The 17,436-nt window shown below is 55.1% G+C and overlaps 2 protein-coding genes across 2 annotated transcripts; one reads left to right on the forward strand and one right to left on the reverse strand.

Moving 5' to 3' along the window:
* The first annotated feature begins 2,276 nt into the window (after window positions 1-2,276).
* On the forward strand, window positions 2,277-7,876 carry PSMD8 (proteasome 26S subunit, non-ATPase 8). Its single transcript, XM_024212349.1, has 6 exons — window positions 2,277-2,374; window positions 2,772-2,874; window positions 4,147-4,312; window positions 4,945-5,045; window positions 6,419-6,530; window positions 7,190-7,876. Exons 2-6 carry the CDS (start codon window positions 2,840-2,842, stop codon window positions 7,325-7,327), a joined length of 552 nt encoding a protein of 183 aa, XP_024068117.1. The 5' UTR covers window positions 2,277-2,374; window positions 2,772-2,839; the 3' UTR covers window positions 7,328-7,876.
* A 2,916-nt stretch (window positions 7,877-10,792) lies between these two features.
* GGN (gametogenetin) lies at window positions 10,793-15,133 on the reverse strand. The gene is made up of 3 exons (XM_024212350.1): window positions 15,105-15,133; window positions 12,017-14,384; window positions 10,793-10,933 (listed from the first exon to the last, which is right to left on the reverse strand). Exons 2-3 carry the CDS (start codon window positions 14,368-14,370, stop codon window positions 10,804-10,806), a joined length of 2,484 nt encoding a protein of 827 aa, XP_024068118.1. The 5' UTR covers window positions 14,371-14,384; window positions 15,105-15,133; the 3' UTR covers window positions 10,793-10,803.
* Between the last annotated feature and the right edge of the window lie 2,303 nt (window positions 15,134-17,436).

The following is a 17,436-nucleotide window of genomic DNA, read 5'->3' on the forward strand; positions in this document are numbered from 1 at the left end:
AAGGGGGGTGAGGGGAGGAGGGGAGATGGGGGCGGGGGGAAGGGGGGGTGAGAGGGTGGATGGGGTTGGGGGGAGCTGGGGGCGGGAGAGAGATGGGAGGGGAGCTGGGGGTGGGGGGAAGTGGGAGACCGGACGGGAGGAGCTGCGGGTCCGGGGGAGGGGGTCGGGGGGGAGCTGTGAGGGAGGATGGGGTTGGGCGGGGGAGAGGACGAGGGGAAGGGGGAGATGGGAGCGGGGGGAAGTAGGAGAGAGGACGTGGGGGGGCTGTGGGCCGGGGGGTGGGAGCTGAGAGGGGAGATGGGGTTGAGGGGGGGAGATGGGGGGTGCAGGGATAGGGAGCCTGACTGGGCGAGGAGTTTTGGAGCTGGGGAAGGGGCCGGAATCCCTTGAATTGGGGAGGGGGGAGTTGTCGGGTCTGGACCCCCTCCCCTGCCCAGGATGGGGCTGGCGCAGGGGGAGGGGCCACTCCTCTGCCGACGGGGAGGGTGGGGACCGTTCTGCCGCTGGAGGGGGAGCCGGGGAGCCCAGCCCCGGGGGCAGGGGAGAGAAATTCTGGAATCTCCTAGTGGGGCGCAAGGGGGAGCCTGGAAGCCTTTAAGCCGGAGCGATTGGGATGCCTTAATGGGGAACCTCCCACCCCACTTTTCCCCATTGGGGGCCCTGTTGTCATGCTCTAGGGGCTGGCATCTCTCCATCCCCTGGGTTTAGCTTCGCTCCTCTGTACCACCTTCCGCTTTACCCCTGTGATTTTGCCACTGCCCCGGTGGAGGGCAGGGTAGGAGGCTGGTGGGGATCCTGGTGGGTCTTTGGCAGGGTGCTTGCCCCTAGGAGTAGTGAGGCTGGATGGCAGGCAGGCCAGGGAGAATTGGGACTGCGGGCTAGTTGGGGAGAGGGAAATGTCATCCGGGAGGCAGTAGGAAAGAAGCCCTATTGGAGGGCGGCATGTCTTGTACGCATGGGGTCCAGGCAAGAATAATAATGTGGGCATCCAGTGTGTTGTAAAATCCTCTGGCCCTGGTGTGGCTGCTGCTCCCTGAACAGAGTCTGGGTCCCAGCAGAAGACACTGTATCTCCTGTGCTTCTGTAGGGTCCCTTGGACCGAACGATCCCAGAACACTGCGTGCGAAGTCCACTGAAATGCAGCCACCTCTGGGGTGGTAGCTGTTGAGCAACCCTATGGCAGTGCAGCACGGTAGCTTAAGACATGGGAGGTGAAGAAGAATCCTGTATTGGACTGAAGGCGAGCAGAATTTAGGGAGGCCAAGATGGAACTTAGAATCTGAGCTGGAGCTTGGCCCAGTTGATTCCTTCTTAAAATATGTCTGAGATATTTGGTGAATGATCCTCAAAGTGCCTTTTTTCCAAGGAGACTTGGCACCTTTGTCTCCACCTGAGCAGGCCGGACCCTAGAGCTGTATCCCTGTGTCAGAAATGGGGTGGGGGAGAGAATCGTGGGATCCTGCAGGAGGTGGGGTTGGTGAGTCAGAAGGTGTTGTCTGCTTCCCACGGGCCATTTGTGCCTTAATATTTACAAATCTCTGCACAAGTGCTGCTGTCGTGCCCGCTAAGTCGCTAGTCAGCCCAGTGCGCCAGCATCATGCTAAGGTAGGATTGAGGGGAACCCAAGGTTGAGGCCGCCTGTTAAAGATCCCAAGGGACTGTTGGTAAGAATTGGGGTGTTACCCAGGTTGGAATTCAGCCAGGGTTACTGGGTTAATTACATCCTGCCTCCTTAAATTCCTGACCACCGCCGTCTCGGTTAAATGTTGGGTTCTTCTTCACTTCCTGCCCAAAATTGTGGTGCTGGTAAGTGCTGTAGCGTTCCACCCCAGAAGTGGCTGGTATTGCTGTAAGCGTTTGAGGCTTAGGATCGATCGGCAGAACTGAGCGCTTTGGAGAGTCCAGCTTTAAACAGAAAGCTGTTCTGCACCTCATGTGCAGGGCTGGTGCTCCACTGTCAGTGTGCATTTGTTAAAGCTTCGGCTAGCTGAGCGATACCAAAGGCTTCTTTGCCCCCAGGACAGGTACAGCCAGCGTAAGCACGCCTGCCATCCACCCCCTCCGCCAGGAGGGGCCCAACCTGGCAACTCCGTTGCCAAAGACTCTGGTGTACTCAGCCTTAGCCTGCCAACCAGTTGTGTTGAGGGAGTCTCACATTGTGGCCACTTGTGCTGCAAGGAACTGGACTGAGCCCCATTGCAGGAGAACGCGTTCAGGCCCCCACGGCCCTTGGTAGAATGCTACGTCGTGGTTGTCCTAGCGTCCGGTCTCGTGTAACGCGTCTCTGCTTTTCTGTTCCAGCTAGCCCTGCTGGAGCTCAACTTCCTGCCTACTACAGGCACGAAACTGACGAAGCAGCAGCTTATATTAGCCAGTGAGTATCATCTCTGCATTCCATAGAAGGAGCTTGTCCTGTCCTGTCTCTCCGACCCCCGGTTCCCCCCTGACTAGCAGGCCATGCAAGCTTAGCTGCAGTTTCTCTGTGTTGCATGGCAAATGGCCAGAATGCACTGGGTCTAATATCAGCCTCCTGACTGATACTTCTAGTGAAAGGGCAGACTTCCCTGATGAAGGGGGCTGGCTATATGTGGCGGAGGGGGTTTCCTTCCTGACCATGGGCCCCTGGCGAATGAGATTTGTTCAGCCCTGGCGGCACTGCAGTGCTGCGAATAGAAAAGGGAGCCTTTTGAGATCTCGGTCAGGCGAGAAGCCCCACTGCTCTCCGCCAGTCAAGCTCTCTTACTCTGCCTTTCCATCTCTCTCTGTGCCAGGGGATATTCTGGAAATCGGAGCCCAGTGGAGCATCCTGAAGAAAGACATCCCATCGTTCGAGAGATACATGGCTCAGCTGAAATGCTACTACTTTGACTACAAGTGAGTGTCGGACCCCCAGCATTTCGTAGCGTAACCACTGACCCCTGTGGGATGGGACGCGTTCCCATCATACGATACCCGGGCGTACTGACCTCCTTAGACTTTCCTTGCTGGTAGTGTGAATGCACATGGTTTGGTTCAGCTAGTCTGGTATATTGGATGCCAGTGGCCCCTTTGGTCCAAAATCCTGTCTCCTGCCACGCTGGATTGGATCCCGGTGACCGCTCTGGTCCAGTCTCCTGCTGCAGTGAATGGCTCAGATCAGTGGGCCCTCTAGTCAGGTATCCCGTCTCTGATAGCAGCCCAGGAGGGGTGCCCCAAACACAACCACTGCACGGGCACAACACAGCTAGCAGCACCGTGCTGTTCCCTGGGAGCGATCCTTTCCCAGGCCCAGGGGTAATCAGGCCCCGGGTAAGTCTCCCAGATCTTAGTCCCCTTTTAATAAAGAATGTTCTAAACGGGTGCAAAAAAGCCAAACAAAAAAACTGAATTAGACCGAACCAAAAGCTTCCTGCTATCGCTCAAGGACTATGTTGAAATAATGCCTGTTGAGCCAGAAAACGTGGGGCCGAAATTAATAAACCAAAATTGGTGTGTTAGAAACTAGTCCTAATTGGTGGCCAAATTAATGAGGGGATGGGCTATTCCACCCGTCATTCTCTTTTTTGGTCCTTAAAGAAAGAGATGGGGGTGGGGGAGAAAAGGGGGGGATAAGCAAAAACAGACAGAGGCTACTGGAGCGAGCTTCATCATAGCTGGTACCCCTGGAGTCCTTCATCCTGCACCTGAGAGATGGCCAGGCCAGGCCAGGGACAGGGGCCAGATAATATCACCACCTCGACCGGCTGCTGAAGCCCAGCCGCTGCTGGGATAAAACAGGATCAGACTTTAACAGCGACGGCTCCAGCGAACATCTTTGCTTTTCCCAGAAAGGAGCGTTCTCACCCACTGCTCTGATAGCGTTCGAGACTGTCAGCCAGGTTCTTTTTCCTTCTAAAAACTCTCCGGCTGGAGGGCAAGGGACCAAGGGATGCTGCTAGAATGAAACCCTTATTTAATGCTTTACATTTCCAAGGCTTTCACGGTTTTTCCTTCTTTTATCTGTACCAAAAGGTTAACAGGCTGCTTAATGGTGTGTGCGCCAGGGTACTGAGGGGGCTGAGGTCTCGGGATACCTAACCCCGATCCTTGTTTAATGTTAGACAGTGACTGGGCTCTGGTAACATCTTTGGGCCTCTATTGAAATTAATACACGGCTGTTCCTTGTAGGGATGAGTTGCCGGACTCTGCTTACAAGCATCAGCTGCTAGGACTGAACCTGCTCTTCCTGCTGTCCCAGAACCGCGTGGCTGAGTTCCACACCGAGCTAGAGAGACTCCCAGCGAAGGACATCCAGACCAACGTGTACATCAAACACCCCGTCTCGCTAGAGCAGGTAGCTCCCTCGGCTGCTCCCACCGCGGCGTGCTCGGCCTGCCGCTGCAGCGTTGGTGGCCTCTACCCCCTTTCTGCCCATGGCTTTGGGTTACTGTTGTTTGTGCCTGTTCTATGCATTGTTGGCCTTTCCAGCTTACTGTGGGGTGGGCTCAGGGCGTGGCTGTGTCACTGCATGGATGGGAGCCATCCAGCGAAAGCCTGAGGGGTACTAACACGAATAGCATCTGCCTGGCAGCAGTGAGCCAACACCCCAGCCTGGGGCTAGGGGACACGGTGCTGCTACAGCTGCCGACTTTTTGGATGAGCTGTAAAACAGGCCCCGACCGCTTATGAAAGATTCCCAGCATGCTCTTGGGTAGAACTGGAGTGTTACCCCTCGAAAAATACAGTGCCATCCTGCTTCCCTTGCTGTTTCACTGAGTCCTAGCTTCTGGGCCAGTGTTGCTGTGCGCTGTTAAACAGCAGCCACGCTGCAGCCTAGAGGTGGTCGCATCTTAGTGGTGGGTGGAGGCACGTGCGTGCACGGCATAACTCCACTGGGGAGTAAGGTGAAAGTGGGCCTGGCTCCAGGAGCAACTAATCCAACCCCCAAGACAAACGCCTTGAATCTCTGCTTCTCTCCTGGGCTAGTACTTGATGGAAGGCAGCTACAACAAAGTGTTCCTGGCCAAAGGCAACATCCCTGCTGAGAGTTACACTTTCTTCATCGACATCTTATTGGACACCATTCGGTGAGTCTTTCTTTTCCTGTTGGCTGCTTCGATCCACCCTCAGCGTGGGCTGTTAAAGGGAATCCATTAAAGGGAACCCAGAGCATGCAGGAAAGCACCTAATAAGATGAAGAGCAGCTAACGAGCTAGGGCGTCGGCGTCTTGCCATCATGAATCGGTCTAGAGGAATTTATTTTCCCATTGGAATGCGTTGGGGAAATTGGAGTTCTTCCAGGTGGCTGCAAGGTGCACGCTGCTATGGAAGTGGCTTCTCTTCCATTAGGTGTATTATGGTAGCACCGAGGTGCCCGAGTCATGGATCACTGTGCTAGGAGCTGTACAAACACAGAACAAAACCCCAGGCCCTAAGAAGCATACAATCTAGCTGCTGTGAAACAAACTCACATAGGAAATAGCATGTAATACATACTTCCTGTAACCTCCAAATCACCATCCCCTCCCACCCAGCACATGCCCACAGCTCAGAAAGGGCTAACCTCAGGGAGCCCAAGCATGGAACAACCTAGGATCTGAGAAAGTTAGGAGCGGCTGGAATCCAAGGGTGGAGGGAGATACTTTCGACTGAAAAGTACTTTTCCGTAACTGTGAATCCTGCCACAGCAGTGTGGCAAAGATTCTCCTAAGTGCCCACTGATTCTGAGTGAGCCCCCTTTTCAAAGGGCCCTTTAAAGTATCTGTCCATATCTGTGGTGTTTTTCTGGTCCCTTTTACCATAGTGTCTGAGCACCTCACAGGCTGTAGTGGATTAATCCTCACATCCCCCCCCCCTTCTGGCAGGGCTGTTATCCCATTGTTACAAATGGGGAAACTGAGGCACTGAGTGATCGAGTTCACACAGCAAGTCTGTGGCTTGTGTTTCGGCCAGACACCGGGTCAGGAAGGGATTTTTTTCCCCTCTCTCTGGTGTGGGTTCCTGGCCTAGTTTATCTGGGTCTATCTCAGTCACTTCACTGCCATTGCAGGAGCCTTGGACACTGGTGCCCTCCTCTGGCACACAATAGTCTAGTCTTCTATGGGCTGAGATACTTTGGTCTCATGTTAGCATGCTGGTGCTGGGTGGGGCTGATGGCCTGTGCCAGACAGGTCAGACCAGCTGATCTAGTGGTCTCGTCTGGCCTTAAACCCTATGACTCTGACTCAAAGGAATTGAACGCCAGTTTCCTGAGTCCCAGGCTAATCCCCTAACCACTGGGCCATCCTTCGTTGTCTCAAGTTGGGCTCTCCAAATCACCCCGTGTGTGAGCCTCTTGGCCTAGCCGCCTTCCTTCCCACCTGTAGAAATCCCGCAAGCCCGCTGAGTTCTGTTGCTGCTGTGTGTCTCGTGCTGTTTTCGAAGGCAGAGGTCTAACCACCTTGTTTCCCTCTGGTGTCAGGGATGAAATCGCTGGCTGCATTGAGAAGGCTTATGAGAAAATCCTCTTCAACGAAGCCACCAGGGTTCTGTTCTTCAACACCCCCAAGAAAATGACGGAATACGCCAAGAAGGTGTGAGAGCCGCTGTCACTGAAGAGAACCCCGCTGTCACTGAAGAGAACCCCACTGTCAGCTGACCTGCGGCCGTGTGGGCAGCAGAGTCCGACCTGCTGGCTTCATTGACAAGTCCATTTCTGCTACTCTTTATTCCCGCTAGTCCTCCAAAGCGGCCACAGCTCTGGCAGGCTGAGCCAGATTCGAGCCTGGCTCCTACATCAGCAGGATGGTTAGCCAGTAGAGCTGGTGGGAATACAGGGCTGTTTGTTTTTCCCCACAAAACACTTGGGCCAAAACCCTCTATTCAAAACCAGTGCCGCAGTGCCTCATGGGAATTGTAGTTTGCCTGTCTTTTGCTCCCCGCCTCCTCTGTGGGCCAGGTTTTCTGGCTGGACTACATCTCCCATGATGCACCACCTTCTCCCCTCTTGGTAAGGAGTGGTGAATTGCTGGAGTGCCTGGCTGTGGTGTATCATGGGAGATGTAGTCCAGCCAGACTACTCGGTGGTTCTTAGGTTACGCCATGGGGATTCCGGCCTGCGCCTCCAGGAAGGTGGAAGGGTTTCAAGCCACCCTGTAAAGAGAAATAATGCACAGCCTTGAAACCCATAAATCGGGAGAGGGCTTGAAACTCCTAAAATTCTAATAAAATGTTCTTTTCCCCTTTATTTTAGCGCGGTTGGGTTCTGGGTCCACACAACTACTACAGCTTCAGCAGCCAGCAGCAGAAACCCGAAGACACCACCATCCCGTCGACAGAGTTAGCTAAACAAGTCATTGAATACGCCAGGCAGCTAGAAATGATCGTCTAGCTGAGCTCCGCCAGGACTCTTTCCCCACCACCCCCCGCCCTGGTCCCCTTGTTATTTTAGTGTCTTACTCCTGGTTCCCATCAACCTGTCCATTTTTAAAACTATTTAAAAGGTTTCTCCAGGACAGCACAGTTACAAAGTGTGAGCAGCCAGGCTGCCTCGTTCCTTTATGCAGACATGTCCCATAAGCAGGGAGGGCCCTAAAGGGCCACACTGCTCTGGGCTTCTCTCGTTCAGCAGCATGGGTGGAGGGCAAGACCCTTTTTAAAACCCTTCTAAACCCAAACTCTTCTCCATGTGGTGGACCCACTTTCCAGCCCACAGCCATTAACACCTGTGTTCTGGATGCTGTGATACGGGTGATGGCCTCTATTCTACCCGCCTCTGTTGAGCAGGGTAGAGGGGGCACGTCCGATTCTAGTCAACAAATGGTTAAGCGGCCCCCAAGAGCCATCATTAAAGTGTTTTGCTTCATATTCCCTGCTCCAGTTGTTGAGTCATTTAAAGGGACTGTGTCAGTTTAAATAAAACGATCATTTCTTGTACAAATTCATTTCTTCGGTTGTGGTGGTACGGAACCCCCTGAGCTTAACACTGCATAACGTTAAGGTTGAAGAGAGTCGGGCACCCAGTTAACGTGACTGGGAAGCAGACATCTAACACTTTAGGTGGCTGTGAAAGGTCAGCCTGGAAATCTCTGCTGCTCACTGTTTGTTCTTGTTTCTCTGGGCAATGAAATGAGACTATAGAGGAAGGATGGTCTGGGGGTTAAGGTGTTTGGCTGGGACTTGGAAGACCCAGGTTCATTCCCTGCTGTGCCACAGAATCCCTCTGTGACCTTGGCCACTTCACCTAAATACACTTTTTGAGGTGCTGGGCCTCAATTCCCCCTTTAAAAGGGAGATCACAGTGCTGCCCTGCCTCAGGGGTGGTGCGGGGCTCCGGTACTACAGTGACAGGGACCAAGTACGTACCATAGACCACTAGGCCCTTTCTCGGGGTTCTCCAAGGCTGCAGGCGTTGGCTACAGCTAGCACAGGGGCATGTTTATAGCCAGACAGACTGGAGGAGTTTTTTTGTCAGACTTAAAAATAAAGTAAATATTGGAAATATTTGTGTTTGTAAAATCTTCTAGAGTTAAAACCTAACCCCCCCAGCAGTCCTGGCTGGCTTCCTTAACAGTTTGGCAGCCTGGCTCTGCCCCAAACATTCCCATCAGGAATACCAGACCTTACCTTGCCCCCTCCTAGTTAAAACACAAGAGTTTCAGCTGGTGCCCCTTTGCTGGGTCAGTTTCATAGAGCTGGTGCCTTTCTCTGTATTTCACACGACTAGACCGAAGGGAGTGGGTTTGTTACCAGGCCACAGGCCTCTGTCTTCCCTTGGAATTCAGTATCAAATACAAAGGCAATGGGCAGTTGTCTTAATTGTTCTGAGGGAGAGTGGTAATACCCCGGAAGGGGAAAGCTGCATGCATCAGATTACAGCCTTGGTTCGTGTAGGGGCTGCCGTGTCCAGCTGCAGAGCTCCCAGGGGGAGGCTGTACATGGCTGCATCCACCCAGCATACACTGGGGTGAAGGCCAGACACCATAGGAGCTGTCCCCAGGTGCGCACCTTGCCCAGGCAAAAGCTGGTTACTCCACGACTGAACTTCACCTTGAGTCTGAAGATGATTGTGAGCTGCCATCATCATTAACAGAAGGGGAACAAACCAGCCATCCTCCTGCTTCCCTGTGAGGGCAGTTTCGAAGGACCTTTCGTTTATTAGCTCCCTGTCTCTCTAAAGCACCTTTGCACGGGCGTCTCTGACACTCAGGTACTGCTGTCTGTGGTTGCGACGGAGCGAACAAATTGCAGCCGTTAAAAGTCAGGCGTCCTGCTGAGGCAGAAACTTCACTGAACGGAGCAATGCAAATGTTTAGCTAAACTTTGGAACTCACTGCTATGTGGAAGTAGCGAGGCCCAGAGGCTAGCAGGATTTTCACAGCATGGACCCGGCAAAGCGGGTGTGAAATGCTATGTGGTCAGAAGTCACACTTTTTGCACGGGTGTCAGTGACTGCACCGGAGAACTGCTTCCCGCTCCCCTGAAGCTGTTGCACGATGCTGCAAAGAAAAAATTCAAATTTCCCTCCCCACCCCCCCACATTTTTCAGTGACATTTCAGACTGAAAATGTGAAACGTAAGGAGGTTTGGGATGGGGCATTTCTCCTTGGGCTGTGTTTGTACTAGCACTGCGGGGTCCTAGCGGCCGTAGCTACCTGGCCTGGGACTGAGCAACCGAAATAACAATGCCTAGCTCGTATCTAGCACTTCTCACCAGTAGCTCTCAAAGCACTTTACAGTCTTTAATGTATTTATTAAAGCCTCACCGCTGGGGAGAAATCTCCCGGTATAACTATCGGAGGGGTAGCGGGGCTCAGTGCCCCTGGCAGCTGGGCCGTTATTCTGGAATAAAGTCACTTCGCCTAGAGTAACGATGCTGCTTTTATTCTGGAGCAGCGCCCGCACGGGAGAGGGAATAGCAATAGCAGAAGAACTATTTTTCTGTATTTGTGCTGGGAAATCTCTCCAGGTGGACACGTGCTTTGAAAATTCAGGCCCTTTTCAAGATCTTAACCCAAACTGCACCATGAGGCCTGAATGTTTAACGTGGAGGTTTGCCCTGGGCCGTTGCGTTTTCCCTCTTTGCCGCTGGGGCGGGCTGCTTCCTGTGTGGAGAACAGCTGGGACTTCTGCCTAGGCCATCCAGGAACTTGTGCTGGGCTGAGAGGGTTTTAGCAGGCGGGGGACAGCACGACTGGAGATTGCCCTTGCCTAGAGCTGGGCGCAGCTGGGCAAGCTTCCGCTCCCAACACGCAGCACCAGCTACGCCAGTCCTGGGCCCCAAAACGTCCCTGTTACGCCGTTCCTGCCTGGTCGGCTCTGCCAATGCACCTTCAATTCGCATTCCAGCACCTCCCACTGGGGGGTCCCACGCTTTGTGGTGTCTGTCAGCCGAGCACATTGCATGCACCTGGAGATCCTCCCAACCCTCCATTCCCCCCACAAGCCCCCTGGGCACCACCCTCCATTCCCCCTCTATTTCAAGGACTTCCTGCACTGCCCCATGGCACAGGCTGTATCCCCCATGTCCACTCCCCCCCCCCCAGGGCCTCTGTGTGCAGCCCTTCCCCAGGCCAGGGTTCCTCTGTGTCATCGTCCCCCCCCACATGGCATCATAAGGGGTGAGGATTGCCAGGGGGCTGTTTCCACCCACTTTAAGGCCCCTTTATATGGCCAGGAGCTGCCCAGGGGGCCACTGTAGCTGAGAATCAGGCCGGCTGTCTCTGGGGTAGGAAAGTCACGTGCGGGGGAATTCACCCAAGGTCCGTCCAGCCTGCTGCTGCTGCTCCCGCGCGGATGGGCGCGTGAATGAAGCCAATCCACACAGCTGGCCCAACGCGGTTTATTGACGGGAAAACGGGGCGATTCTCAGTCGTCGTCTCCTGTCTGCTGCTCGTATGAATCCAGGAAGAACCTGGTGCCGGCAACCAGTGATCCAGCCAGGATGGCAGTGGAGACCCAGGGCGGCTCAGCCAGGTGGTTGGCGGAGGGAGTCAGCCTACATTGAAGGGTTAAACGAGAGGACAGGCAGAGGCAGTGGTTTGGGTAGGGCGGGCACTCAGTCATCGCTGATCTGTCCCCAGGCACCCACCCCCTAGTTCCACCACCTCTGGCAGCTTTTTCCATTCGGGGCACTGGCACAAGCCACGTCGGCAAACACACATTTTTCCCAGCGGGAGCTGCCTATCCAGCAGGAGGGTTTGCCGGTCGAGCTCTATCGGCAAAGCTTTCCTGGTGCAGGCCTGGTCCCGCTCCCCATCAAGCCGGGGTGGTATCGTCAGGATCAGAGTGCCAGAGACAGGCAAGACAAGATTTCCACTCCCCAGCTATCGGGGTGGGGGGGGGGGGCTGCTTGGCCGGCTAGCCCATTGTACAGCAGTCCAGGCTGCTTCTCTGCGAGCGTGTGGCTTGAAGGGATTGCTAACGGGCTAGTGAGCCTTAGAACGTAAGAACGGCCATACTGGGGCAGACCAATGGTCCATCTAGCCCTGCATCCTGTCTCTGACAGTGGCCAGTGCCAGAACTTTGGGGGACTGGTTCCCTGACCATCCTCCTATTCAAGTCCAGCCAAGCTCCATGGTGGCTGAAAACTAGAGCTATCTCAGTGTGTGAAATTATTTACCTGGGATTTTCAACCACGACCCCCCTGGGCTGGATCTGAACGGGCGACCTAGAGGTTATGGGTTCCCCAGTCTCCAAGGCCCAGGTCCTCAGGTATTTAGGCGCCTACTTCCCATCAGGGCCGGCTCCAGGCACCAGCTTGTCAAGCAGGTGCTTGGGGCGACCACTCCGGAAAGGGGTGGCACGTCCAGCTATTCGGCGGCAATTCGGCGGACGGTCCCTCACTCCCGCTCGGAGCGAAGGACCTTCCGCCGAATTGCCGCCGCAGATTGCGATCGCGGCTTTTTTGGGGGGGGGGGGCTGCTTGGGGCGGCCAAAACCCTGGAGCCGGCCCTGCCTCTCATTGGCTTTGAGGATGTGGGGCCCGGGTCACTGACTCTCCTCCTTATGGAGGCAGGGCTGGGAGCAGCCGGCTCCGAGCGCTGGGGGTGTCTGGGATCCAGACCCCAAGCCCACTCACCACGCAGAGATGTTCCTGGGCAGCTTCCTCTGATCCTGGTGCTTGCAGTAGCACTTCCTGGGGCACGAATCCATGATCTGGAATGGCGGCCAGTGGCGAGCGGAAGCCTGGGGCTTGTCGTGAGAGCCATCCGGACCCTGCTCTGAGGCCGCGTCCTGGCAGGGCTCAGCTGGGGCAACCTGTGGCTCCGGGGCTTCCCGCTCCTGCCTCTGCGACTTGATCTTCTGCGCTTTGGCCTTCGGCTGTCCGTGGGCCTTGAGCTTCTCCTGCGGCTTCTGGGTGGGGCTAGCTGCCACCTTGGGCTGCCACGTGGACCGGGACTGTAGCTTAGTCGTGGCCTGTTTCCTTGCCTTCGGCCTGACGTGGCCTGGCACCCCTTTGGAGGCACTGCTCTGCTCCAACACTGCCTGGCGCTGAGATCCCGCGGGGCAGGAGGGACAGGGAGCCGCTGGGCACGTCGGCACCGGAGGGGCAGGGCTGGGAGAAATGGCCTCCTGCCCAGGCAAGGCCATGGGTTGGTCCTCCCCTTTGCCAGGCTGGACTGTGCTGGCGGCTGCAGCCTCTCCCGAAGGCAAGGCAGGCGAGTCTGGTGTGGGTAGACCAGGAGCCCTTGCTGGTGGATTTGCCTCTGGGGACGGTGTCTCTGGCTTCCGCTGCTGGGTCGCTCCAGCTTGTGTTAGCTGCTCCGGCTCCGCCACGAAGGCAGGGCTAAGTTGAGGGGGTTCTCCGGGTGGTTCTCCGTTGGGGCCTGGGTCCTTCCTAGTATCGTCAGCCAGCCAGGCCCTGACGGGCTGCGGGTGGCCCTCGTCCTGCCTCAGCCCGTCATGCTTGGGGCCATTGCCCAAGAAGGACACCAGCCGAGACACGTCTGATCCGAACCTGGGGCTATTTCTGCCCTGGCCTTTGCGCCGCTGCGGGTACGGGGTTGGCACTCTGGGCTTCTGACCCTCCAGGCTCCTGAAGTTGAAGGAGGTGAGGTCGTCCAGGATCTTGACCAGATGCAGCTGCTGCTTGGCCTGGCTCTGGGGCTGGGTGGCGGGTGAGGCCTGCTCCTTAGTGCCCATTTTCTGGAACTGCTCCAAAAAGGCCTGGGTCAAGGAGCTGAGATCCTCCTGATCTCTCCTTTCCAGCCCCTTGAGCGACGGCAGCTTCTCAGCCACCTTGGGCGACCCAGAGACACTGGACGGGGCCTTCTTCTGGGGACACTGCTTCAGGGCGTCGGCATAGGAGATGCCGGAGGAGATCAGGCCGGCCCGCTGCTTTATCGCCTTGACACTGGGCGGCCGCTGCCCAGGCTGGATGGTGACCTTGTACAGGAAGCTCAGGCCATGTTCCAGCAGGGCCTGCACCCCCTCTGCGTTCACCCCATCCTCCTCACTCCCCGGGGGCTCCTTTGCTCTGCTGCCCCGGGTCTTGGCCTGGCCGGTGGGCGATTGGCAGGGACTGGCGGGTGCCTTTGAGTCGCCGTGGCTGCCGGGTGAGCCTTCCTCATGAGGCGGGGGCTGTTTCTTCCCTCCTGACACGGCCAGGGGCCTTGGGGGAGCTGTCCTGGTCGGGTTCCTTTCTGCTGCATCGTTAGGCCCGCCCTGGTCATTGAGGTTCGGAGCATCCGAACGGGCGGGGTTGTCCAGGACTGAACTCTGTGTCTGTGTCTTGGTCAGGGCCGGTTGGCTGCAGCCCTCTGGTCCCGACGTGCCCTTGGGCGCACCGATCTCCTGTGCCCGCTCCAGCAGCACTGGGGCAGCGGCACTCTTGCCTGGAAGGTCGCCCTGGCCTCCTTGTTTCATGATGGAAACGGTCTCCCCTTTGCTCTTCCCCTTGGGCGCTGTCTTTTTGGACCTCAGCAAGTCTTGCTCGGGGGGCGGGTTTTGAGACTTGGATGTCGCCTTCTGGCCCTTGGGTTCCCCTTGGTGGGTGCCTGGAATAGCCAGGGCTGGGCTCGGCTCCGTGCCCAAGCTGGCATCACCACTTAGGCAGGTCAATCCGGCTTCCCCTGCCTTCCCTCGCCCCAATTCCTGAGCGGAGTCATTGTCTCCAAGGCCTGGATCTCTGCTGAGGCTGCTGGAATTCTGAACCCACATGGAAGACAGCTTGAGCTTGGATTTCTTGGAGCAACTCTTGCACATCTCTGAGGAATCCGCCTGCTTTCCTCTTCTCCCTGGCTCTCTGTTGAGTGGCTGGGAAGGCTCTTTCGCTGCAAAGGTTTCGGGACGAGGTGGGAGGGCTCCCGATTCGCTCCCGGCCCCGCTCAGCGTGCCAGCCAAGCACCCGTCGTCTGCTCCTGGCTTGCCTTCCTTGTCTTTGCCCTGCGCAGGGTCTACGTCTTGGGATGCTTCCGACTGCACGTTGCCCATTTTCGACGTTCATCCTGTGAGCGGGAGAAGAGAGAATGACAGCGCGGCCTAGCAGATGAAGACTTGGGAGGTGTGCAATTGAGTCTCACCTCTGCCACTGGCCTGTCAGGTGACCTTGCCTAAGTACTGTAGCTTCTCCTCTCCAGGCTTCTGATTCCCCTCCCTGCCCTTGTCTAGTTAGATTATTAACTCTTGATCTAATGGGTCCCTTCTGGCCATAAGCTCTGTGAATCTTGTGGGCAGAGACTGTCTCTTCCTAGCACAATTGGGCCCGGAGGGCTGGTTATTTATCTATCTACCGAAGGTACTTATATGAGCCCTGCCCCACTGCATCTGAGCTCCTTGCCATCTTTAATGGATTTATCCTCCCAACACCCCATTGTACAGATGGGGAAACTAAGGCACGCCATGGCTAAGACCCAGATCCTCACAGGGATTTCAGTTCAGTAGGAGTTCAGGCCCCTAAATCCCTTTGAGGATCTGGCCCTAAGTGACCCCAAGATCACACAGAGCCTCTGTGGTAGAGCAGAGACTCAAACTCAGGTCTCCCAAGTCCCAGGCTCTCGCCCTAACGCTTGGGCAACCCTTCTTCTCTTGGGCGGAGCGAATACGCCCTTCTGGAATATACACAAGAATTACAATGCTAGTAGACAACCGTTCCAGCTGAGCACCTCATACAGAAAGAAGGGGCACATTTTTAACAGGAAAGGCAATTAGCCAGTGGAACAACTTACCAAGGGTCAAGGCGGATTCTCCATCCCTGGCCATTTTGAAATCAAGACTGGCTGTTTTTCTAAAGGATCTGCTCTAGTTCAAAGAGGAATTAATCCAGGGCCGTCCTCTGCCCTGGGCTATGCAGGAGGTCCGACTCCTGGCCTTAGAAGCTATAAATAGTCATGAATTATGCCACCCGGGTCACAACAGCCACCCCCAGTTTACAGAGGGGGAAAATGGGGTGAACCAACTTGCTCGAGAGAAAAGAGCAAAACTGTCACCCAGGTACTATGAGACGGTAGGAAGGTTAGACACAGACGTGGGGCAGGATCCGAAGCCTATTCAAATCCAGGGGAAGCTCTCCATTGACCTCAATGGCCACTGGATGAGGCCCAGGCAGAGTCACCATCCCCAGGGTTGCTCATTTTGCCTTATTTCAAAGGCAGATGTTTAAACTAACTCCCTCTAGCAAAGGGGATTCCTGTTATTCTTATTAGGTGTATTATGGTAGCTCCTGGGAGCTCCAGGCATGGACCAGGACCCATTGGCTATTAGGTGTATTATGGTAGCACCAAGGAGCCCCAGGCATGTACCGGAACCCCACTGCGCTAGGTGCTGTACAAATACACAACAAAAAGATGGTCCCTGCCCCCCAAAGAATTTACAAATGGGGTTCCACCCCTGGTTTGGGGTGCAAAGGATATTTTATAAAGAGAAACTTTTTAGGGTCAATGTTGGGTTAAAAAAAGCAAGTTCGATTCTACCCTAAATTACACTGGTGTAGCTCAGGAGTGACTCCACTGCAGTCAAGTTACACTGGTGTAAACCCAGCATAAGGGAAATGATAATCAAGCCCCCTATATAATCATCACAGGAGCTGGTGAAAGATAGGGAGGCAGTGTTGCCTAGTGGATAGAACCCTGCCCTGGGAGTCAGGACACCTGGGTTTTATTCCCAGCTCTGGCTTGCCGGGTGTCCTGGGGCAAGTTACTTTCCCTCTCTTGTGCCTCGGTTTCCCCGTCTGTAAAATGGGATAATGAGCGTTTTAGGGATAGTGAGAGTGCTTTTCTACAGCACGACATACAAACTAGGGATTGTTATGGGCGATTAACACCCTAGATTGTTACAAATTAAAAATCGAATTTCTTGCCCCACCCCCAATCCTCACCTTTCTTCAAGCCATTTTTTTTTTAACCTGGGGAAGAGGTGGTGGTTTGTCTGTTGTTTGCATTTCTCTTTGCTTGGTAGAGACCTTTTGTCTCAGGGTTCTCCCACGAGGGGGCAGTGAGCTGCATTGCCAATGGGGGGAGAAAGGTTACTTGTTTACAAAAAGAAACTGGAGAAGTTTGGTGATTAAAATTAAACCTGGCAACAATTAGGCCGCTGGCGTGCTGGGACCACCGGTCATCACTCAGACCACTGTGGTCTGTTTCCTTGTACTCTCCTGACTGTCTGTCTGTCTGTCTGTCTGAAAAGCTGGTTTTTAACCAACCCCTCCACTCCCCGTGTTAACCCATATTTTACCTTTTAAATATCAATCTGAATTATTATGAATGTATTGACTCCTATTATGTGTATTCTAGGCCAACAGAGATGGGGAACCCATTGGGATGGGTGCTATAGGGTAAGAGACAGTCCCTGCCCCCCAAGAACTTACAAGCTAAAGAGACAAAGGGTGGGAGGGGAACTGAGGCACAGAGCGGTGAGGGACATGCTCTAGGGCACCCAGTATGTCAGTGACAGAGCTGGGAATAGAACCCAGGAGTCCTGAGTCACTGAACGCTAATTATTATTGGATCATTCTATAAGTCTGGCTCTCCATCGTTCTCCTGTCTTGACACCAGGGTTGAAAATGCTGGGGACTAGAGTGCCACCTACTGATGAACGCACATCCCCCCGGGGTAAGAAATGCCTTTTCCTCCAGCCGCCCGTATCTACCCCAGCCGTTCGTTCCTGAGCAAGTGGCCTCTGCCCCCAAATCCACAGGGAAACAGCCTTGGAACCACCCCCCGACTTCAAGCTTAATGCTTCTGCTGCCTGCCACCTGGGTACTGCCCCAAACGCAGACTGCCTCCCACTGACTGCACCGAGATCCCTGCCCTGGCTCATAACCTCCGACCCCCCCGTTAGTGCCCCCGACTCCCTCTCCAGGTAATGTCCCCGACCCCTCCCTCAATTAATGCCCTCCAACCCCTCCCCTCCGACATCTCCCCCAGTTACTGCCCCAACCCCTTCCGTCCGACCCCTCTGCCAGTAAATGACCTCTGACCCCTCCCCTCCAACCCCTTCTCTGGTTAATACCCCCTAACCCCTCCGCTCTAACCCCTCCCCCAGTTAATGCCCCTGCACCCT

Source organism: Terrapene carolina, unplaced genomic scaffold (assembly GCF_002925995.2).
Source record: "Terrapene carolina triunguis isolate 2854851 unplaced genomic scaffold, T_m_triunguis-2.0 Scaffold517, whole genome shotgun sequence".
Lineage (NCBI taxonomy): Eukaryota > Metazoa > Chordata > Testudines > Emydidae > Terrapene > Terrapene triunguis.

Excerpts from the sequence above, each read along its gene's own strand:
- PSMD8 (XM_024212349.1), top strand. The coding sequence starts at position 2,840 with ATGGCTCAGCTGAAATGCTACTACTTTGACTACAA. Across the intron at positions 4,313-4,944 it reads ACCCCGTCTCGCTAGAGCAG|TACTTGATGGAAGGCAGCTA; the intron begins GTAGCTCCCTCG and ends CTCCTGGGCTAG. Across the intron at positions 6,531-7,189 it reads TGACGGAATACGCCAAGAAG|CGCGGTTGGGTTCTGGGTCC; the intron begins GTGTGAGAGCCG and ends CCTTTATTTTAG.
- GGN (XM_024212350.1), bottom strand. The coding sequence starts at position 14,370 with ATGGGCAACGTGCAGTCGGAAGCATCCCAAGACGTAGACCCTGCGCAG. Across the intron at positions 10,934-12,016 it reads CCCAGGAACATCTCTGCGTG|GCTGACTCCCTCCGCCAACC; the intron begins GTGAGTGGGCTT and ends CCTTCAATGTAG.